Genomic DNA, 24,322 nt, shown 5'->3' with positions numbered 1-24,322 from the left:
GTGATGTCTCGACAAGAGCGCATAACGTAGGCGTAGCACAGGCGTAGCGTAAGGGTACATTACAGTTTCTTAATACGAGAAACGATACGAGAAATTTAACGAAACTAAACACGTGTATTTGAGGCTAGAATTTGGATTTGAATTTCTCTATTTTAACAAAAATTTTATGAAATTGAACTTGTACCACTGTCGACTTGAAAGCTTATTTTGTGTCTAATATTATTATGAATTTTATAAGTTCTAGCAGAAATGTTTCAAGCATAAAAATTTTTTTTAGTTAAAAAAAAAAAAAAAAAAATGGGTGTCCCGTTTGAAAATTTAAAATACGAAGTGGACTCCAAAAGACAGGTGAAGGTGAAAAATTGAAAGCATAAAAAGTTGAGCCCCAGAAAATGAAAACGTAGATCTTCTCGATTTCGAGATATTTTACTTGTCCTATTTTTCTAGAATCGCCCGGTATAGAGTTTTAATGATGGTAGGTTTGGACTTGGACCATTTACCAACATTTTAAACCACTGCAGTTATCACAATGCATGCTTTATCTCTGACCTATTTTTTGTACGAACCTGCCTTGATGACTAATTTCTTCAATATTTAGATTAACATTAACTACCTATAAAACAGTGTACACATAAATAACCTCTCAGATTCTTTGTTAACATTTTCGACCTTTATTTATTAACCTCTTGAGAAGGGCTTTTTTATCGCGAGAATAAAATCTTCGAAAAGTAAGCCCATCCCCACCAGCCCCGGAAGGGCCTAATATGATAGATGCTATGGGGCCTGTGTCTGTTGACCGGGTGCGGGACTCGGGTGTCTCTTCCTTCTCTGTCCATTAAAAACTTTGGAGAAATGGAAGAGAGAAAGAGAACCCCCCCACTTTCCCTTGAACTGTCTTCTCCCCCCCCCCCCCCTCCTCGAAGGGGATGCATATTACTATTGTCAGTTAGAGGACGTCTTTTCTTTTCTTCTCTTTTGCTGCTCCTACTATTCCGTTTTGACCTTTATGAAATGGTCTCCTCCTCGACGGTGTGTCATTTTTTCCTGAGGTTCTTCTAGATAGTATGAGCAGAAAGATTTTCCCCATCTCCCCTCTTCTTCACTCCTCTCTCTATTATTTACTTGCGATCAATCGTGTTCAACTGGTAGGTCCGCGCCTTAGACCGTTTCACCTCGTTGGTCGGACGGGAATCTGTGGGCTGCACGGTCAGCTTTCGAGAAGGGCCTGATCTTCCTGATCAACTATTAAATCCTCTAAAGCAACGAAAACCTTCCGATTTGCGCAACTACAATATTTACATCAATTAGCTTTTAATTGCATTCATTCTGGAACTCGCTCCACATTCATCCGATGTATGAGCGATGAATGCACGCATTAAACAGGATGTGACTAAGTTAATTTTCTCATTCATGACTCATTTGTAATTAGTACATCAGGTAGTGCAATTATTATCGGGAACTGACCAGTGCATGCTAAGCGCTTGTGTACTTCACCGCAAGTAAATATGTAATCGATTCCACAATGATGATTGTCTTTAAGCAAAAACTGACTGACTTCCTTTTTCGAATGACTCTCGAGGAGTTAAATCTCCTGGTCATTGCACCTTCAAGGATCTACACCTAACAGCCGAAACCAACATGGATTTCACGTCAACCCATGCAATCACTTCAGAATGAGATTTAGCTTCTCTCACATTAGGAATTGAATTTTACGTGTTGATTTTCTAAGTATCTAAGATCAGCTGTAAAGGTCAGGTCGGATTAATAAAGCCCACTTTCGAGGTTTAACGCACTTAAATATTTGCTCAACAGTTTGTCAACGTTATTACACTGGCAAAGCAAATGTAGCGCAGGGCCCGGCCTTTGTTAATTAGCGGTGGCATAACTGGGACAGGAATGGAGGGCAGTTTTTAGTAGAAGCTCGATGAATTTGGGTCGAAAATGGTATTACGTTTAGGCTTCACTGCCAATTTAAGTCTCTATGTGTCCGGATACTTCTAATTTTGTCTTGAAATGGCCCCGAAGGGGACTTAATCCAATAACATTCATTTAAAATAAAAATCGCAGCATTGTTCGCTTATCGTTTCTTACATTGTTTTAGGGTCTCAATTTAGTCTTTTCTTTTTCTCTCGTATTATCACCATTTTCCTTCTCTGTTCTCGCACCATCTCTCTCTCCCTCCTAGATTTAATTAAGTAAATTGTTTTCTTATCGTCAATATCAAATGGTATTTGTAATTCTGTTCTCTTCACTTTCCTGCATCTACCATACATGCTTCCTCTCTTCCCCTCCACGTGGTCATCACTCTAATTCGCTGCTCAATTTCGTATCTAATTCAGGCACTTTTGTCATTTTTTCTGAATTCCTCCAATTTAATTCGATCGCCTGCTCAGTTCTCCCCCGGCTCTATCTCTTCAGCATTCGCTCTTCTCTATAACCATTTGATTTGTGTTGTTCCTTTTCGCTCATTTTCTTCTTTATCTTACTGTTCCCGCCAACCGAAAAAACAATTATGGTTTTCTTGTAACAAAGTTTTATCCAGAAGTTCCTCTACCTAAAATATCTCTATTAGCTCTTTTTCCTTCCGTCCTTGTTTCCTATTTCATCATTTCCTCACCCAGTTGCCCTAATTTTCTTTTTTCGCACCCTCTTTTGCCCAAATGTATTACTGTCTTCACTCATTTCTCTTTTATAGTTTTCTTTGTTTTCTTGTTTTCATATTATGCTCGTGCCTTCACCACTGCATCTCTTGCAAACCTATTCGGGAACATTACCTGTATGGACATACCATTTCTGTTGTATATCCCATTAATCTCCCGCCTAAATGGTTCCTGTATTAATTATCGTGTTTCTTTCACATGTACTTGTTTATCGTCTTCATCTCCGCCATTTTCTAAGTCAGCTGCACTTTTGCCATTTCTATCATTCTCATGTCATTATCAGCCGTAGCTCTACCTCCCACCGAAAGGCATTTGCTTTTGCAACAAACTTTATTATATTGCTTTCTTGGTTACCCTTTCTCCTCCCGTATGTTTCGTTCCAAACAGGATTTTTAATTTAAGTTGGAGACAGGAGAAGGGGCTCTATGGTGAGAACTCGTCTAGTTTTTGGAGCGAAAGGGACTCCTGAGGATCTAATTCCGGGACTTCAGTTTCCCACCTTTACTATTGTATGTTCTATTACATTTTTTTCTTCTTCAACAGTGTCTCTTTGGTCTTTGGTTCGCTCACCAACTTCGTCATCATAAAGGATTTAAAGTTGATTTTGCCTCTCCTTTATCTGCTACTGAGGTGTTTTTCTCACTTCTTGTATAAAATCTCAATCCTCGTCTCTAATTGACTGGTGCAAAATGCCCGATTCTTTCTACTGTCCTTTAATTATTACTCTTTAATTCTGTTATCAGCCCATATTCCATGAGGTAATCATAGGCCAAACCAATTACGTATGTGCCATAAAATGGCCGTATAAAACATTGTGAACATTGTATATTGCCTAAATTAATAAATTGACCGGGAAGGTCATTATTTAATAGAGTCACAAGAATATAAACGGAAAATATAAATTGTCTAACTACACGTGAATGCAGTTTTACGTTCCTTTGTCCAACAATTTATAACATCTTTTCTCGCCTGATTATCGAGGAAAGAAAGTATTCGGGACACAATACGTGAATGCAATTGTAATGGGATCGTGATAGCATCAAAACCCCCACGAAATGCATTTTTACTAGATTCTGGTACTATGGTATGGCATAGAAAAAGTTCGCAACCATTATAAGTAGCTATATATTATGGCTTTCTTTGAACTTATGTTAGCAACGTAAAAGCAGAATATACAGGGTTATTCAGATTCGACGCTCATCATTGAGATCTCAGTAACCATAAGAGATACGAGGTGGGTTAAATTGGGGCGAAGTTGTGCGATTTGGAGCTCAATAAAATGCCCTTTCGAAATTTGGAAAATTCCGATTACTTCCGGAGATATCCGTAAAAAACCGAAATTTAGAAAAAACGTTTCTTGTCTTTTTTGATGTTATTTGAAAAGATAATTAAAAACGAATGGCACGTTATAATTGCCACTTTTTATCTTCTACAAAATAGTGAAATCATCATGTTTGAAATTTGACGTTTAGATTTCCTGCAACTTGCAATTTGATGAAAATATTTAAAAAAAAATTATTGTGCTTTGGAAAACAAGAACAAGGACACTATGGAAACAAATACTGTCGCAAATACAGGGTGTTTCCTAACTACGTGTAAAAAATTTAAAGGCGTAATCCTCGACTGATTTTGAGTCAAAAATGTCTAATAAACATATGTCCGCAAATGCCTCGTTTCCAAGATACAGGGTGTTGACTGAAAGACGTTGAAAAAGGTTTTAAAGGTTTCTAAAGGTTTGGTGGTATTTACTAATTTGTTTATTGTTAGTTTTTTTGCTACTTCCACTACTATAAACAAGATAGTCAGTGTTATTTTGGTGTTTTACTCTCTAAAGTGAAAGAATTTAGTTCTGTGTCCCAAAAACCAGATTATACCTCAGTTTTGAAAATTTTTCAAATGCCTAATTACACTAATCAAGAAATGGGTCATCAATATGGTTTTTGTTTACGGCCTTGCTGATGGTGAGTGTTTGGCAGCGAGGCGCATTGACATGGAAAGGTTTCCAAACCACCAAGCTCCCAACCACCAAACCTTAATGATGAGTAATTATTATTAGTAATGGTGGTCATTTTCAGCAATTCTTATGATTAATCATTAAAGCATTCCCCCAAAAAATGATTTTTTCTAAAATTCAAACACCCAAATTGAGTCATTTTGGAAATAAAATCTCTTTTTCTTGTCACATTTCAACACCCTGTATCTTGGAAACAAGGCATTTGCGGACATATGTTTATTAGACATTTTTTACTCGAAATCAGTCGAGGATTACGCCTTTAAATTTTTTACACGTAGTTAGGAAACACCCTGTATAATCGATACATTAGTTATCCGAAATATTTGAAGTGTGATATCCCTTTACTGTGTTTAAATAAAAATGAGTTTTACGAATAAAGAAAATGAAAAAAAAAAGTAATTGTTTCCATAGTGTCCTTGTTCTTGTTTTCCAAAGCACAATAATTTTTTTTAAATATTTTCGTCAAATTGCAAGTTGCAGGAAATCCAAACGTCAAATTTCAAATATGGTTTCACTATTTTGTAGAAGATAAAAAGTGGCAATTATAACGTGCCATTCGTTTTTAATTATTTTTTCAAGTAACATCAGAAAAGACAAGAAACGCTTTTTCAAAATTTCGGTTTTTTACGGATATCTCGGGAAACAATCGGAATTTTCCAAATTTCGAAAGGGCATTTTATTGAGCTCCAAATTGCACGCATTCGTCCCAATTTGACCCACCTCGTATGTCTTATGGTTACCGAGATCTCAATGATGAGCGTCGAATCTGAATATCCCTGTATATCCTGCATAGGTAAGTGCAAATTCAACAATTAATGCTTTGCGCCTCAGTCTCAGCAGTGAGCATGCTTCCGAAAAATATTGATTTCAGTAGCTCTGTAAGCCTAATCGCTTTAAGTTAAAAAGAAAACAGATTTGTACCTTCCAAAAAATAAGAAATTGAAACAGATGTGCGACAAACGGCATTATATTAAAAACAGCACATGGGCTTCAGAGGCTCCATCAACAATAATTAAAAAGCGTAAGATCTATTAGGGACATGCAGAAACACAATATGGCAAATGTCTTAAATGTGAAACTTCTTCTCGAGGTTTATTATTTGTGTTTATGGCAATTTCACGTTAAAGCCAATTGGCCATTGGTCTAGTCAGCTGTTCGGCGTTCAGAAGAGTGAAAGCGTAGTAATGAATAGATTTTTAAAGAAAAACGAAACTGGTTTGAGTGCTCCGAAAAAGAGTTTACATAAAACTTTTGTGAGGATGAACAGTTCTTTAAAAGTTCGGGAAAAGCGAAAAAACCAAACCGTCCATTCAGATTTAGAGGGTCAAGTTTCATGATTTGATTGAGACACTGAAATTCTAAAGTAAATTCATCAGATCGTTTTGGAAAAAATCAGATCCGGCCGGATTTTTCGCCACTACTAAAATTGAATCGTTGGACAACTAAGAATTTTGAAAAAAAAAAATCTAAGCAAATTCAGGTCGATTCAAACGTTTGTAGTTCTTCTTCAGAGTTCCCGAGGCAATTCCCTATTTGATGAAGGAAATTATGTGGCAACAAGCCAAATCAATTTCTTGGGCAATTATTGGTAGGAAAGTGTGCACCTTCAAAAACCTATTGCAAAAAAAATTTGGTTGGAAGAAGCTGCACTTCAACTAGGAAAAATCCGTTTTAGCTGTTGAGACTAGACGCGTTTATCGGCCGTTTTTATCATAGCGATGAGAAAGTCGAAATGGACTTCATAGAAACTACATGTGTTGTTTCTTTACTCTCTTACTTAAAATACGCAAAAAAAAAGGAAAAAAAACGAGGTATTAGGTGCACTCTCTAGTCAATTCAATGTGAAAAAAGAGTCAGCTCTACCAATCTCTTGACAGCATAAGGAAACATCCGGAAAATATTTTGGATCCTGCAAAAAGGTAAATGGAAAGCTTCGACATCCTGCACAAAACGATTTCGCCCTTCATAACTTATCAAAATCAGATACGACGCAGTCTTCCACGCAAAGAAAGTATTTGGTATATTGCTAAAAAATGACGAGGGACATAGGCGTAGCATAACGTCTCATTACAAAATAATCAACATTAAACGAAGCAATGCATAGAGAAGAGGTTATGTCAGTATTTTACTTATTCTACTCGACGACAGGCATCCATAATTCGGATAAAATTGGGTCCTTGCGCATGGCCTCATTAAAAACTATGGGCGTAGGGACATTGGCCCATCGCAATGAGATCGGAAGTCTGTCTCCGGACTCCCGATTTCCAATCGGCCCATTTTTCAATGGTTCATGCGCAGTGTTAGGTGTAAGTGTTTTGCCGTTAGTGATCAACACTTAGATCGTACGAGCATAGAGTCGTTCGTGCACTCCTAGACTCGAGATAGGCGTCAATGAACGATTTTCGCGCGTTACTCCTGTGAGAGGCATCTTGTGCTACCGGTAATGTAAGCAGCATTAAAAATAATAATAATAATAATAATAATAATAATAATAATAATAATAATAATAATAATAATAATAATAATAATAATAATAATAATAATAATAATAATAATAAAATAATAATAATAATAATAAAAAAAAAAAATAATGATAATAATAATAAATGCCAAAAGATAGTATTGTTGGTCTTATTTAACGCCGCTTTTGAATTAAAAAAAAAAAAAAATAGTTGAAAAGTTAGCGCGCCGAGGAAGGGGGAGGGGAGGAGTGGTTAGAACCTAAACTCTTTCTGATATGTCCAGCATGCACTAACGAAATCAGGCATCGGTGGGACTTGTAAGTCAATTCAGGTCAAGAAGATTGATTGTCCAAACGCCAGCTACCGTTAACAGGCACATGAAACCAACGAACGATAGTAGAATCTTAATGAATTTTGACCTAACTAAAACTAATGCACTATGCTAAAAGGTGGTTTAATTCCATTTACAAATTGAACATTTGTTAACGTGCCCGACAATAATTTCTTTATTTGCCGGGCATAATTAACAGTTTCTCACAGATTAGCTTCCTGAGAATATCGCTTGTTATGCTATTTTGTATGTGCGTGGTTTTCTATTCTACAAGAGGAATAATTATTATTACCTAGACGAAGAAGAACTAATCTTCTTTTAATGGTCGTGAGACGTCGAAAGACGTTGCCTAGATGTACAAGATTGAATGAAAACCAGTTTATCTAGACTCTGGTATATCTGGTTTACATGTTATGAGGCAGGATGCCCACTACTAAGACGGAATGGAAACCTTCTTGAAGTTCAGGTTTATTGTTTATTTTTCAGGTATTCGTTGATTTATAACACTTTCATTAACTAAAAACTCGAATGAACTTCCTTCAAATTCTCATATGAACCAATATATTTCTGAACAAAGCTTTCACCTTGTATCATTCGGCCACATAAAGCATTCAACGCGAAGGTGTTTGACGGGGCAAATGCATTGTTTTTAAAGATAAATAAAACGAATTGTAATTTGAACCAGATAGGGGACTTATTGCTGAAAATTTGAAAAACAAATGTTGACTCGAGAATGTGGAAATGTAGGTATAATGAATGGCGGAAATTAAAAAAATACATATACAGGGTGAGTCGGGAGGTTCGTGCCAAACTTCAGGAGCGTGTTGTACGTGAAAAATAAATGTAAAAAAACTCAAATGTTGTTATCCGATTGTCGTTTGTTTACAAGTTATAGCGTAAATAAAATTGTTTAAATAGGATTCTATTTACCATAAACGTACCTTTGGTATTAGTGATATTGATCCTGCTTGATGTTTATTTTCGAGTTCGATTAAAGTGTTACAAGATGCCAAACACTTATTCAAATTTAGAATATGCAAATATGGCGTTTGTTTATGGTTTTTGTAATGGGAATGCCAAAGCTGTTGCTGAAGAACATCGTCAACGGTTTCCACATCAAAGACATCCTTCTAAAAACGTATTTATCCGAGAGTTCAACAATTTGTGCGAGACCGGAAGCTTCCCAGTGCCAACGCATCATCTGAACGATCTACTGAACAAAGCTTGGAACAAGTAGAAAATATCCTGGATCTAGTAGAAGAAGATGCTACGACCAGCTCACGAAGAGTTGCTACTCAATTGAGCATTCCACAAAAAAGAGTAATAAACACATTTCACGAGCAAGGCTCATATCCATATCACGTACAGAGAGGGCAGCACTTACAACCCGGAGATTATGCTAATCGTAGGGAATTTTGTGGATGGATCAATAACAATCATGGTGTTGTATCAAGCATTCTTTTTACGGATGAAGCAACATTCACCCGTGACGGCATTAATGATACACGTAATTGTCATGTATGATCAGACGAAAATCCTCACGCAACAGTCGAAAGTAATTTTCAACATAAGTTTTCAGTAAACGTGTGGTGTGGTATGATTGAAAATGATTCAATTGGCCCTTTTATTTTGGAGAATCGCCTCACGGGAGAACGCTACTTGAATTTCCTTCAAAATGAATTGCAGAGACATTTTGAGGATGTTCCTTTAAACATCCGAATCCAAATGTACCATCAGCAAGATGGAGCTCCCGCACATTCTGCTCGACAGGTTAAGCAACATTTAGACGAACTGGACGTTGGATTGGTCGTGGTGGCCCTATTAGTTGGCCTCCGAGATCTCCAGACCTCACACCACTAGACTGTTGTTGGTGGGGTTGGTTTAAGACTGAAGTGTACAGAGTAAAAGTGGACACTTAAGATGCACTAATTCGACGCATTAGAAATGCTGCAGCTGCCATTAAAGAAAGACATGAAACAATCAGGAGCGCAACGAATGCTCTTCATAGACGAAGCCGAAAATGTTTAGAAGTTAATGGCGATATTTTTGAACATTTACTTATGATATCCAAACGTTAATTTATGGAATTTCTTATGAAATTTATAATTTTTTAAAATTTTATGTTTTAATTTTATTTACGCTATAACTTGTAAACAAACGAAAATCGGATAACAACATTTGAGTTTTTTTACATTTATTTTTCATGTACAGCACGCTCCTGAAGTTCGGCACGATCCTCCCGACTCACCCTGTATATACTATTTTCTTGTGTTTTCAATGATATGGAAAATTCCACCGCAAATTTTAATGCCTCGTGTCAGAACTGTATGCGTATTTTTATAACGTCTTATTTTGATTTTTGTACAATTTCTAATTTGAAATTAAAGATAAAAACCAGATTATATACTTTTTGTCGCAATCTCCGCATTTCTTTTCGTTCACGAGGCATTAAGATATCAGTATCTTAAATACATACAAGTTAAAGCCTTTCCTGAACAGAGTTCTGCACGTTACAATGTTGGGTTTAGAAGCCTTGACAACCGACCCAAGGGCAAATAAGTGCGAAAATTTGTCACAATCCAAACGAAACAATTCAGATTTGTCTATTTTCGACAAAAGTTTCTCCTCTCAAAAGACGAATTAGTGCGGGAATTTATGATAATCTGAGTAAAATAACAATTTTTTTTTATTTTTGACAAAAATTTGTCCTCCCAAAGGGCGAACAAATGCGGGACTTTGCGTGACCGAGTGACATAATTACAAAAATTTTAATTCTAACAGAAGTTTCTGCTGCCAAAAGGCGAATAGATGTGAAAATTTATGATAATTAGAGTGAAGTAATTTTGAAATTTTTAGTTTGAACAAAGGTCTTTCCGCAAAATGTAAGATATTCTAATCGTGTCACATAGAGACATCTAGAGAGACAAAGTAAAAGGAGCAGCTATTGTGCCATCTACACTCCCCTTACTAGCATTATCTCAGGTATTATAATAGGTGTACAAAAAGAAACTGAGCAATGAAGTTATATGCAATAAAAAAACATACTTAGACACGTGTAATTCGCCTGCAATTGTGAGCAGGTGTTGTTCATTTATGACTTTTTATATGATAAAAGTTTCAGTTGCTCAGGAGCTGTAGTTCAGTGCACAAAACGTAAATAGAGACATGGACATTTCCAAGCAACATTTGAGAATATCAATGTTGTTCTGTTTTAAACTGAAAAAAATGCTGCTGAAACAACAGAAGTGGTTAATTCGGCTTGGGGAGGTTGGAAAATCCATGCCAAACTGAAAAACAGCTTGCAGAGCAGTTAGGAGTAGCTCAACGAGCAGTTTCAGTTCGATCGCATGGAATGGGAAAAATTCAAAAAGCAGAAAAATGGGTTCCTCGTGAGCCAACCGAAGACAATAAAAATCGAAGAGTTGACATCTGCACGAACTTGCTTTCTCGGTAAAAAAGAAAGAATTTTCTGCATAATATTATTACGAGAGATTAAAAGTGGATTTTCCATGACAATCCTAAGCGCAGAAAAACGTGGGTTGACCCAGGCCAGCCATCCACATCAGTTGCAAAACCAAACGTTCACGCCAAGAAAATCTTACTGTGTGTGTGTCTGGTGGAATTGTAAAGGATTCGTTTACTATGAGCTTCTGGAACCCGGTCAAACTGTTAAAGCTGACCGTTATCAGGCCCCAATGATCACATTAAGCGATGCTCTGGAGGAAAAAAGACCATTTACGGGCCAAGGAAGTCGGAAAGTGATAATGCTCGTCCGCATACAGCTAAACTCATCTTCTCGTTAGACTGGGAAATGCTCTAGCATGCAGCGTATTCTCCAGACTTGGCTCCTTCCGACTTCCACTTGTTCAGATCCGTGCGGTCTCATTTAGCTGACCAACGATTCTTTAACGTTGAAGATATACGAAAATGGCTCGATAACTATTTTTCGTCGAATCCTCTAAGCTTCCATCACGAGGGCATCCATCATCTACCCAGTAAATGGCAAAAGACCATGGACAGTTATGGAAATTATTTTGATTACTAATATTCTCAATAACTATGTTTTTAATGAAGCTTAATTTCGCCAAAAAATGCTCAGTTTCTTTTTGTACGCCTGTTACATAAACTATGCCCAAACACCTACTAGTTAGAATACGGTAACTTCGGTTATAATTGTCTTGAAATTTGGAACTCTAGGTATATTCTATAGCTTATCTACAGCTACAGCTTGAACGACAAACTTTTGCAATCCCAATAGGTAAGTGACAATGGACTTGACCTGGGCAAGCTCACACTATACGCTTGCTAATTCAATTAAAATCCTTGATATCTAGAACTAAAGAAAACACGGAATTGTGTTCTGATGATCATAAACCTTGGGTTAATGTGCCAACTAAAGAAAACCGCGTTGCTTTGCAAGAATACTTGGAGAAAGTATTATTTAAAAGAAATTAGTTCCCAACCTCATTAAACAATAATTTTGTAATAAAAGAGATATCAAATTCACAGATACACGCAAAAAAATTCTGACATAAATATATCACATTATTCTGTTATGCGTGGAAATTTATATTACAGGGTGACTCGCAATGCACCCGACACAGAACAGGAGCATGCGTGTAAGGGACCTTAAAAGATGCCGATTTTGTATACGAAGTTTTTTCCTGATGCCTACGGCTGCGGGATATCGGTTTTCGATGATGAATGAAAAAAATTGAAAAAAATCTCTATTTCAGGAAAGGCTTAACCTAAAATCACCATATTTGCGAAATATTTTCGCTTTATTGACGTCTTTTTTTGCGGAAAATTTGAAGTGGCCGAAAACCTAGTAAAGGGTGGTTTAGGAGCGGGTCACCCTCGAGATTATATGAATTTTTTTAATCCCAAAAAATTAAGGTTTGTCAATATGATAGTAAATTTACTTTTTGTACTCTTGTACATTTTTCAAGAAGTCATTTGATATTGAGAAAAAAATATATTTTTTTACGAAATTGCGTTCCTTAAAGACTATAAGGCCGCGTCCCTAACTATTCTGCAACTGTTTCGGATATAGGACATGGCAGTTGTTAAATGATTGATGTTATTCAAATTTCTGCAGATTACAAGTTCTTCGCGTATCTTCATTTTGCTTGTAAGACTTTGTAGTCGAAACGGCTGGAAAATTTATAATACATTTAATGAACGAGTTGATGTGGTGTTGGTATTGGGGTACTGCCACGGTAATTGCCGAAGAAGTGTGGAATAATATCGTAGAAGATTTCCTAATCGTGGTGTCTCGCAACAAACCAGTTGAAGAGCAGTTGGAGCACGGCCTTATAGTCTTTAAGGAACGTGATTTCGAAAAAAATCAATAACAAATTACTTCTCGAAAAATGTACGAGAGTACAAAAAGTAAATTTACTATCACATTGACAAACCTTAATTTTTGGGGATTAAAAAAATTCTTATAATCTTGAGGGCGACCCACTCCTAAACCGCCCTTTACTAGGTTTTCAGCCACTTCAAATTTTCAGCAAAAAAAGACGTCAATAAAGCGAAAATATTTCCCAAATATAGTGATTCTAGGTTAAGCCTTTTCTGAATAGAGATTTTTTTCAATTTTTTTCATTTATCCTCAAAAACCGATATGCCAGCAGCAACCGTAAGCATCAGGAAAAAACTTCGTATACAAAATCGACATATTTTAAGGTCCTCTACACGCACCTGTTCTGTGTCGGTTGCATAGCGCATCACCCTGTATAACTGCTCAAAAACGTAGTATTGTTGCAACGAATGAATGGGATGCGACAACCTCCGGTAGTTCCTAATTCTCTCTAATTAGTTCAATTAACAACCAGTGTTTTAATGCTGACTAGAGTGTGGGATAATGGTTCAAATTATTGTCGGTTTACTTTATAATGCGGCCTTTCTAGTATGCTTGCCTAATTTAATGTCGTTGATCTTTGACAGCGACAAGAGCGGACACTGTTCGAAGGAGCTTTGATGTTCAGTTTTTGCCCTCAGGCCCTTTAACACGACATTTTCGATTTAATGCCAGCTGACTGCCGTCGTTTGCTTTATTTATTATATATATATATGTTGTCGTAACCCCCGGGATAACATAACAAAGGATAGCTTCCAGCGCCATCTATCGCACAACTAAACCAACTTGCAGCTAACTGTCCTTGTTTTGATTTAATTATTTGATAAAATTTACCATCACTCCTAGGGCAAGCGATAGAGCCTAAGGCTATTTATAGTGTCGGGTTCTTGTGGGCGTAGGACTCTCACTACTCGACTTGAGATTGCTCACAGGATGTAGGGTGATTATCAGTCTTCGTGAATGTATATGTTTCGTACTACACAATAAACTTATGCCTAAATGTATGCTGTTAGAGTTTGTTCACCAGAGATTGTGTGAGCCAGGTCTTCGCCGTGTCGAGAGGAAAGAAGCGTCGCAGATGTAAGAGGGTGCGTTGTCGCGCAGGCCTGCCTTTTATACCCTCCCGGCCGAACCTTCTGGAACGTCCCGCCGAAAGTTCTGGAGACTGTTTTCCCGCCGGCTGTTTAAATCGCCTAGGGAACCGACAGGTTGCTCTGGTGCACGTCAAACTGTCACAGTCTGACAGTTGACAGCTTGACGCTCAGCTGGCCGCAACAGTCTAAGCTGCCAAAACTTGTGTGAAATTATTCGCTAGCTGTCAGATGTCCTTTTTCGCAAATAGTAACTTCGAGCGCCATCTATTATTTCGAATTTTTCTTAACCACTGCACACAATTTCCCTTTTTGCTTCAGAACCATCTTTATTTCTGGTCTTTGCTGACCTTTAACGGCACGCACAGCTCGCCTTGCTGTTTCTGAAAGTTTAACTGTGTCTTTAGTAAATATGGCACCCACTTTCGGCCTTTAAACGCTTTAATATTCAGCAGGTTCCACGGTTTTGTAACCGCCGTCCGAGTTGCTTTACATGTTAATTCATTCGAGTTAGGGATTTTTTCCGTTTGTTCTATGGCCTCCGAACGCGTTACCGGTAGTTTGGCAATAGTTGACATATTGTAAAACTGGTTTAAGAAACTTTAAGGCGGTGGTAATGAATTCCTGTTAAAACACAGTATGTGCACGCAAGTTACCTTGAATCGTTGATACACAGTTTTCATTAGGGCGAAGGAGAAATGTATGTTTTACATTCTCAGGCGGGGGGACACAGCTTTTCCCTACCAAATCGGCGTTCGCTTGCGAGAATCCACTTTTGGAGCTTTAAGTTTAGATACTCCTGCGCACGAAAACGTACTTTTTTGGGACGTTTTAAGCGTGCTTCTGCCACAAACTCCGGAGAGATCGACAGTGAAATGCTGAAAAGTTAGACAGCAAAAGAATACTTTTCATGCATCGTTGTTCATTTGAATTGTTCAATTTGGATCACACTGTATTGACCGAACAAAGGAAAACGATTTCTGGCAGACTTTATGCGTCGAGGTTTAAACAGGGAAACAATTCTCTGAGTAAAGAAATTAAGTTCAACGATCCTTCGTGCTTGATTGGTTATGAAAGAAGTTAAATAAGGCGAGAAAGAGCGAGAACTGCCCGAGGCGCTCCTCAGTTTACTATTAATTTATTATTTCAGTTTACTTTTGTAATATTGATTTATACGGTGTGGTATTTGTCAGTCCGATCGCTTAAGCCGAGTACCCACTTACTGAAATTCGATGTTAAGAAAGAATTGGACGGTTCGAAAAAATCGAAGTATATTGAAACGAAGAGAGAAAAAGACTGTAAAGATCCGTAGACAAGTAATTCTTTCAAGTCACGCAAGAAATTGAGAAATTTTTCAATTATGTATGTCAGGAAATACTACAATAGCGCTCAGTTAAGTACGGATTTCGCATTTAAGCTCACCTGACTTTCCTCAAATAATTACGTACCAGATTTGTGTAGTCGTTTAATTATGCTGTCAGATTAAGAGTTTTTCCAATTATTTTCTTCAGTGCATCTTTTCAATGCCATTTAAAAACGATTTCTTCCTTTCTTGTTGAAAACCCCGCTGCAGGGACCTCAACCTCAAAGTTGGTGTTCGTTGATTCGTTAAATTGCCCGCCTTGTAAAAAATTACACACTTTACGGCGTTGCATAAGATACTAATAAATAATAGCACCAGGCAACGTGGAAATAATTAATCCACATAAACATAAAAATATTATGGTAATTCACCTTGAGCATTATTCGCAATGTTAAATGTTTCTTTCGTTTGTTTAACCAGTTAAAAATAAAAATTTGTTGAGGTAGGAAATTGGCGGATTTCTCCACTCAATACCTTTTCACCTTTAGGACTTTTATTACTTGTAAAAGTAGTAACATTTTAAGGGGTCCAGATACCTTTATTCAGCGCAATCAGATCTTGCTCTGTTTCCACTGGCGTTCCGTGAACCACCGACTTTACATGTCCCTATAGATGGAAATCTATTAGATCGGGTGACCCAGGGGGTCACGCAACTGGACCGCTTCTGCCGGTCCAATATCGTTCGAACTAATGTGCCAAACTAACGATCAAGAATTTCTCTTATCAGAATTGGCTAAAATAAACATTTAGCAAAAAGTACTTAACAGGTGCATTCAGGTTCGAGGACATTTTGAACAATTACTGCACTGCAGTGTCAATTTTAACGAGTGAAAAGACTAAAAATGGAACGTGGTAGAATTGGATAAAACACATTTTTGCACATAATTATCTTATAGTATCATAAGGCCGTAGCGCCTTAGGAAGACATTTCGGAAGATGGATTCTCATGCACAAATGGCTTTTATTGCTGAAGTTAATAATCCCTAGAAGTTTGATCCCATAGGTCTGAATCACCCTGTAAAAGTCGATTATCGCGATCTCGTACTGTAATTGGTTGGAAGACCATTTATGTACAGTAACTCAAAAAAGTATCCCTACAGCCGGAAAAAAATTCTGTAAAACGTAACTTTTGACTGATTTTGTTCAAATTTTGTATAATGAAAATTCAAACCGAAACTCAGTTTGCGTAATTGAGCAACTTTTGAAAATTTAACTTTTAACTCCATTTTGAAAACTTCTCGTGCGGTGGAAATTTTTTAATGTGGTTTTAACATTCTTGTGGAGGAGATTTTTCTTCATACATCCTGAAAATTTGATCAAAATCGAACCGCAAATAAGGGAGCTGCAGCTTTTTAAAGTCGTCAAAAATGTCAAAGTTTCGTCATTTTGCGCGAAAATCGTCACTTTTTGGCGTTTTTGAAAGGCTGCAACTCCCTTATTTGCGGTTCGATTTTGATCAAATTTTCAGGATGTATGAAGAAAAATCCCCTCCACAAGAATGTTAAAACCACATTGAAAAATTTCCACCGCACGAGAAGTTTTCAAAAGGGAGTTAAAAGTTAAATTTTCAAAAGTTGTTCAATTACGCAAATTGAGTTTCGGTTTGAATTTTCATTATACAAAATTTGAACGAAATCAGTCAAAAGTTACGTTTTACAGAATTTTTTTCCGGCTGTACGGATACTTTTTTGAGTGACTGTATATTCCGCAATATGTTTTACTTCATACTAACAACTTTTATATTTTTTCTTTGTATAACTTACGCTAAGCTAGGGTTAGCTGGGCGTTCATTGATCTAAATATTTAGATTTCATTATTGTCAATGTAAAACTTATCTGCTGAATCGTTCCGAGAATATTTACACTGCGATGTAGTAAAACTAGCGGTGGAAAAGAATTAAAATTTATTATCGCTTCTCATCCTTTTTGGCAATATAATCAGTTCGTTTTGCATGATCTATTGGATCTTAAAGAACTTTCATTGTTGCTCGATATCTCCCTGACAACTATATCGGTTGTTCACGATTCGGCATTATTTATTTTTTTTTAAGCCGATTCTCACGTTATAATAGTAAAAATTGTTAAAATCGGCAATCAATTTCAATTCGGACTTTTCAAAGATAAAACTTAAAAGCACCCCTTGTCTCACAGTAAAAGCTCGAAATATTTTTCTAAATTAATGTCAGCTTTTGGACACTTTAAACTTTGCACCCGAGATCAATTTAAGCCCTTTCAATATTTTTAAATCATTCAGGTTAACAACTTCCAGTTTAGTTCATGATGAACAAAGAGTCTTAAAATAAGTTTTGAAAGCTGACGAAAAAATCCCGGATAATTATTTTGCTAAGGTTATTGAGGCGAAATCCTTATGGAATTTTCTCCAAAAATCATTTTAAAGTTCCGAATAAAGTAAAAAAGGGTAAAAAAGAGTAAAATGGTTTTTCTCACTCCCCACTTTATTTTTTTTGATGCCACATGTACCCCTCTCCACCCTCACAGAACGTCCCATCAACCATCCCATTCAACAAACGGACGTTCCTCCCGAAGGAAAAAGACGCATCTAAAAACTCAGTTTTTACGACGTATACTTTTTTTGCACCTTCATAAGAAATGGCACGAGGCTTCGTCTCTTACATATGTGAGGATACCCGTTAGGTCCCTAATGCATTACCGACTCCTTTGTACCATGCTACACTAGATGGCTAAAGGAAGAATCACTGTACTCGGCCCTCAAGTGACGATTTTTTCCAAAATTTTAATTAGAAAAGATGTCCAACTTCAAAATATGGAGAACTTTCCCATAGACAATACGCTGAGTGCGTTCTTTTTCTGACGTCATTCTTCAGTTGCATTCGATTCTCTTCAGGAAGAACGGTCTCACCACCCTATTTCGCCAACAAAGTAAATGCTGGCAATCCGTGTTCCGTGCTGTGTTCATGGTTCCTTATTGAGTTTATTTTCCTAAACAATTTGGCAAACTTAGTGCATTTCACAACAGGGCCCATCCCCCGTAAAATTTTCTTTGACCTTGCTTTTGCTCCACCTTCTAGTTCCTTCTAATAGGCTCCACGGGCTTCAATATAGCAGTTCCACTCCCCCTGTGCGTCCTCTTTAGATATCCGCTGGAAGGCCCTTCTGGATTCGACTCGCAGTCGCTCCAGCGTGCCATTGTACCAAGGAACTTTACGAGCACCGTACCTTCTAAGTGGGCAGGAAAAAAACTCGTAAGAAAAAATTATGGACAAAAGTGGAGGAAAAAACAAAAAAAAGTGAGGGAAAATAAGAGCAAGGCAAATACGGAAGATAAAAACTAAAGAAAAAAAAGAGTAGGAATTTTTTTTAAATTTTGTTACTCAGTTGTAAGGAAGAAAAATGGCATTTTTGTAAAATTCTGACTAATCTATATCTATCTTGAAGTGTGGAAATTTCAGCCATTTTAATATGCTGGCCCTTACGATAAAGTTCCCTCCTGATTGGAGCGGATGGATTTGGACAGTGAAGTCTGCGAGTACACATGGTTTATACGAAAATGATTATTGCGCCCAAGTTAAGCAGCCCTCGACTTTTCGGCTAAAGGTGCCTGAAAAGAAGGGCGATTCCCATCAAAAGTTGAAGCACAATCGGACCGTTGGCAATTCTTATTATTTAAATATTCGAATATCCACGGAAGATGTACTCCTTGGAAGATTTCATCCTTAAGGAAGGCAGACGGCATTTTCCAGATCCCATGTTCGTCTCGTTGCTCGCATGACACCAAATCTGGAGATTACGGCGCACAATACCAAATACCAACATCTAGTGATTGTTCTTCTATCTCATAAAAATAAGCTATTACAAGTCGTATCCTTGATGGCATAAACGCTAAAAATGTGACCTCACATCAGAAATGTTAATTCGCTTCTACTTGTACTTTCGAGTACAGTCAGTCTATTAATATTCTCCCGCGATATGTTGTGTGTTTGAAACGGGCGCGTTCCTCTATCAAACACCCAATCAAAAGTGCATTGTTGTATTGTGGTGACGAATATGTGCATAGCTTTATTCTGCATGAAGGGAATGAACACAGTTAAGGTTTACAAGCCTTGTCCTTGTCCGAACCACGTGTACGTGTACAGGTATTTTGAGTGCCTACAAGTCATATCTATCGTACGCAACTGTGACTAACTCCATAAATCGCCCCTGCTCTAATAAATCACAAAGTAGGACTCATAATTGTTTACTTGGTAAATATTTTAACTTTCCTTATTAAAACTTCTAATTGTTTGTCGCACATTTGTTATGTAATTTTTTTTAATTCGTATTAAACCGCCCACACTCGGGATGGCGATGGAATCGTTTCCCACGCCCAATGGTTCCGCCTTTACTCTTTCGTTACAAAACAACGAAAGTGAAACTTTATAGATCGCCGACGATGCAAAATTTGAGTTGCTAAACGTTTCATTTAAATAGAAAAAAAAAGCTTAATTAACCAGCCGCACGTCAATGGTGTAATTTCAGCTAATTGCTAAGGTCAAGTCTTATCAACGGTATGTGTTTGTTCTGTTTTTAAGACTTAGGCATGGGTTATTTATAGGTTTAATTAACAAATTGTTTCACTATATGCGCCGAATGTAAATAATATGAGTGGTTTGCGATAATTATGCTCCAACATGATACAGGAATATTTGTAAAATAATTATCGATTTTGTTAAAGTGTACTTCAGTTTATGGGATATCCGAAATTGTGACAAAGGGCATTGAATTAACATCAAAACTGACTAATTGGAACTTTCACGAGTTTCTCTGTTGCGCACAGTGCCTCAAGAGTAGCCGAAAAAGAATACATTCATACGAAAAACATGTCTTAAACAATATGTAAATATGAGACGTTGGTTGCTAGAAAGTCCGTTTCCATTGTAGACCTAACCCATCGTCAGATTTATCATAAGACACGATGAACACACTGACTTTCAAAAAAACCGCAACACCAAGAAGAACGCATCGTACAAGTTTGAAATTCCTACATTACGTTGGGTAATAGATAAAAACGATCAAAATATCAAAAGAAAATTATCGTGAATAAGTGAAAAAATTTAATAACAATTTAATAATGGGTGGAATCTCCTCTTAAATTGATACATTCCTGTGGTATCATATCCCAGGCAATCTGCACCTGCTCGCGGAGTTCATCTATGGTCTCTAGAGGGCGAGCTAAACGTTGAAGTCTCCGACCCATTATATCTCATGCATGCTCTATTGGGGACAAATCTGGAGGCCGAGCTGGCCAAGGCAAAGCATCCAAATTTTCAGCTTTCAAATACCTCAAAGTATCGTTGGCTACATGTGGTCGGGCATTATCCTTGTTGAAATGTGCTTGCAGGATGGTCGTGCATGTGTTTAGGCCAGGGGCTTTTAGTCATTGCCTAACAGAATCGACTGCCTCACAAGGCACCCGAAGAGGTATCTCCTATTTTGCTGGTGCGAGTTGCTGCGATTCGAAGGACCAGACGCTGATTGATGTAAACGGGGTTCAAGGGTTCGGGGAAGACAAACTCCGTAGCACGAATTAAGGAATTTACTTTACACTACAGACATCACTCTAATTTACACTACGGATCTACAACTTTATATACACTTCAATTTTTACCGAGTCGGTACTGAGTTGCTCGAGATCTGAGGAAGTTCACGTTTAAAGTTTGCGGGGTGACTTGCAAAAGACTTACTCAGCAGAGATTTGAGCTAATGTCGTGAGAGAGGTTTGAGATGGAGTTCCGCGTTCAGAGGTCGAGAAATGTCCGAGAAACGGGAAGGAGAGCGTTCGCGAGTACTGTCTTGGAGAGAATGTTTCGAGGGAGAACTAGATTTTTTGCGTCCCAGGGATGGTGGGGCTGGAGGAAGATCGCCACGATAAGACCTTGACCAATCTCAACCGACACCGCCCCCTATTTCTGTGGAAAGTTTTTTCCCAAGAATCTCCACGGTCAAAGCTCAGATGTGGCCCTCTGGTTCCGTTGACAGATTTATTTGGTGCCCCCCATAAATCGGGACAGCGATAAATCAAGGAACCAGTGCCATCACCGTGGCCGGGTTTAAGCACGTGAGGGTAAGTGCTGCATCGCGGAGTGCAATGCAGCAGATGTGTATTGGGGTTGTTCCAACGTCTTTAGGGCCTAATTGGAGCCCAGCGATACCGCTGATTTATGTTGGGTTTTTTCCCAACAGCATGTATGGTACAAGAACCGGTTCTAAGACACTATTAATGTACCTCTGAGCATTTAATCTGTCATAAATGAAAACAAGAGGAGACCGACTACCATACTGGATGGCACCCCAAACCATGACTCCTGGTGTTAAACCTGAATAACGCCTTTCCGAAAAGTCCAAATTTAATCGCTCTCCTCTGCGCCTTCTAACACGTAACCGTCCATCAGATCGCCATAAACAAAATCGGCTCTCATCACTGAACACGATTCTTCTCCACTCATCCACCCATTGCACTCTCAGACGACGCCACTCCAGTCGGGCCACCCTGTGGTTCCGTGATAATGGAAGCCGTCGCATAGGACGATATGAATTCAGTCCAAAACTTCGAATTCTGCGATACATGGTACTAAGGGAGACCCTTCGATTTAGGGTGGCTACCCAGTGAGCACCAAGAGACGGAATTGTTTCAAACGGGACGCCTGACGCTGAACGACGAAGACGCCGGTCTTCGCGTTGGTCCGTCATTCTTGAGCGGCCACTACCACGATGACGATTTACTGACCCTTCGTTAGACCAATCTCTCCAAGCTCTTAGCACTGTTGATGCGTTTCACTCCAATCTACGTGCAATTTCGCGGAACGGTAAACCTGCCTCATGCACACCAACAATTCTTCCCCTTTCAAAGGGAGTTACCTGCATTTTGGCGTACACGAGGCATTTTGCACTACCACACTTTCAATATGGTACTAACAATAGTACCTTTGTCGTTATCCGCCTGTAAAAAAATTTGCAAAAAGAACGTTCGTCACAGATAAAAAAGTAAAGAAAAACTTCATATCGCATTAAAATACGAACTTGAAATTTTTATCATTTTTTTCTCTTTTCAAGTCTAAAATCATACCAAAATTTCAAATACATACAATGCGTTCCTCTTGGTGTTGCGGTTTTTTTGAAAGTCAGTGTATTACAGTTACCATTCGGGAAGAACCAATTTTTACGCAAAATTAGCTTTTCCCCTATCTGATTTTCCGACTGAACAAAAATCACGACTCTTATGAATATAAGTTCGATATAAACTACCTGCGAGCATCCGGTTTGCGACTCATGGGTTTACCCAAAATGTTCCCATCTTTTGGAAATTCCCCCAGAGTCCCCATAGAAGCATTAGATACCCGTGGTTATTAATCAATCGTGAGAAGCTTCAAACAATAGTGTTTGCGCCAATGGGCGTGCGAGAAAGTTTTGACACCATTCATCAACGTTCTTACACTTTAACAATAGCAAAATCTTTGTATACAGGGTGGCTTAAAACCTTTAGTACTTCTAACTTATTTTTGAAATACCTCCAATAAAAATACCAGTTCAATGTTTTCCCTAGGCGGTGCCCACCCAATACATTCAAAACCTATCGAGAACGCCTTTTGAGTCGTCGGAGCTCAAAATTTTACATTTTCTACACGTTTCCAAATTTAAATTTGTGGATGAAAATTTATGCATCAGTCGCAATAACCAAAAGGAAACATAAACTAATTCCATCTTTTTTTATTCCACAGTCATCGACACTATGAAGAGGATAACGAATGGGGTTGCGGCAGCTGGTTCGAATACACCCTGGTCGTGGTTCTGGCCAGCATTTTACTGCTGGGATCTCTGGGCCTTACTCTATTCTGGGTCATACAGTACAAGGGCGGATTCGCGTGGAGGGAGGACCCGGTGAAGCAGTTCAATCTACACCCTGTTCTCATGGTGGCCGGATTCATCACCTTCAGTGGATTCTGTAAGTTGCATGTTGCATTGACACACACAACAAAAACCTTTTTTTAACTGGGAGAAGACGGCGAGGTTCTATTCCTTCTTCGTTAGATTTGGGAAGAGTGTCTTAGAATTTTTAGGCGTTCGAGCATTTTTTTTCGCGTATTCTCTGATCGATTCTCAGAAATTCGAATATGTCGAGAAATTTACGTCTCCTTTCGAATCGAAAATTAAATTTAAATTTCTTGATGTTGGAAGTTTTTTTGGTCGATTTTTTGACGCGTAGACTTTGTAAAGATTTACGATTTTTTATAACATTGAATTTTTGTATCCATTGGAAAAATACAACATTTGTATTTTGCTTCGATGTACAGCTGAAAAAAAGTCAGAGATTTTCAGATACATTCCCATATTTCTTAAATTGATGTATTGAAAGACAAACACTTGGAAAGGTATAATTATGTTAAACAATTCCGACAAGAAATTCATTGTTAATTAATCTTACTCCATTATGGCCAATCTCCTAAAAAAATTATTACAAGATGGTCACGCGACGCGCAATTATTACTTCGTGCAGCTGTAAATACTATTTAACGTGAATGACATAAATAGTTTTATTTCAACCGGCTGTTACCACTTACTTTATACGAGCGTTACAAGATGTAAGACCAACTTATATTCCCGCCTAGGACAACTTCATATAGTGAAAAGTGTTAAATTTGCCTATAGAGATGGCGCTTTCTGTGATGTTCATGTAACGTTGCATCTCAGAGATGTCTCCACTCTCTTCTGACATCATTCTGACATTTGCAACCGTTTGTCATTAAAACGAACGCGATTTTGATTGACGTTTCTTACTTACCATTAAACGTATGGTCGACAACAGATTAATAAATAAATTTATCTAAGAGATGCTTCTGATATTTAAACGTCCACTTAAAATTTTTTAATGATCATCTTATGTAATGTCTACAAAGATTACTTGAGACGATTTGGATCCATGATAATGTTTCTAGAAACTGCAAAAGACCTATTCGCGTTAACGAGGAAAATTGACCATTCTCTACCGAGGATGCACATATAACTTCTCTCACCTATTATATCA

At 37.8% G+C, this 24,322-nt stretch overlaps 1 protein-coding gene across 6 annotated transcripts in view; it reads left to right on the top strand.

Annotated features, from left to right (window-relative positions):
- The window catches only part of nemy (no extended memory), a 74,221-nt gene that overhangs the window by 32,887 nt on the left and 17,012 nt on the right, over window positions 1-24,322 (top strand). For 4 of the 6 annotated variants that reach the window (XM_066299789.1, XM_066299787.1, XM_066299788.1 and 1 more), the window contains one exon: window positions 23,019-23,242. In XM_066299789.1, coding sequence (XP_066155886.1) covers window positions 23,019-23,242 — 224 coding nt within the window. Of the gene's footprint in view, window positions 1-19,216; window positions 19,398-23,018; window positions 23,243-24,322 lie in introns of those variants that run through there. The other 2 variants (XM_066299790.1, XM_066299791.1) reach the window with 2 other exon arrangements.

This window comes from Euwallacea fornicatus, chromosome 34, assembly GCF_040115645.1.
Source record: "Euwallacea fornicatus isolate EFF26 chromosome 34, ASM4011564v1, whole genome shotgun sequence".
Taxonomy (NCBI): Eukaryota; Metazoa; Arthropoda; class Insecta; order Coleoptera; family Curculionidae; genus Euwallacea; species Euwallacea fornicatus.
The sequence above is the reverse complement of the archived record's forward strand: the minus strand, read 5'-3'. Positions and strand labels throughout refer to the sequence as shown.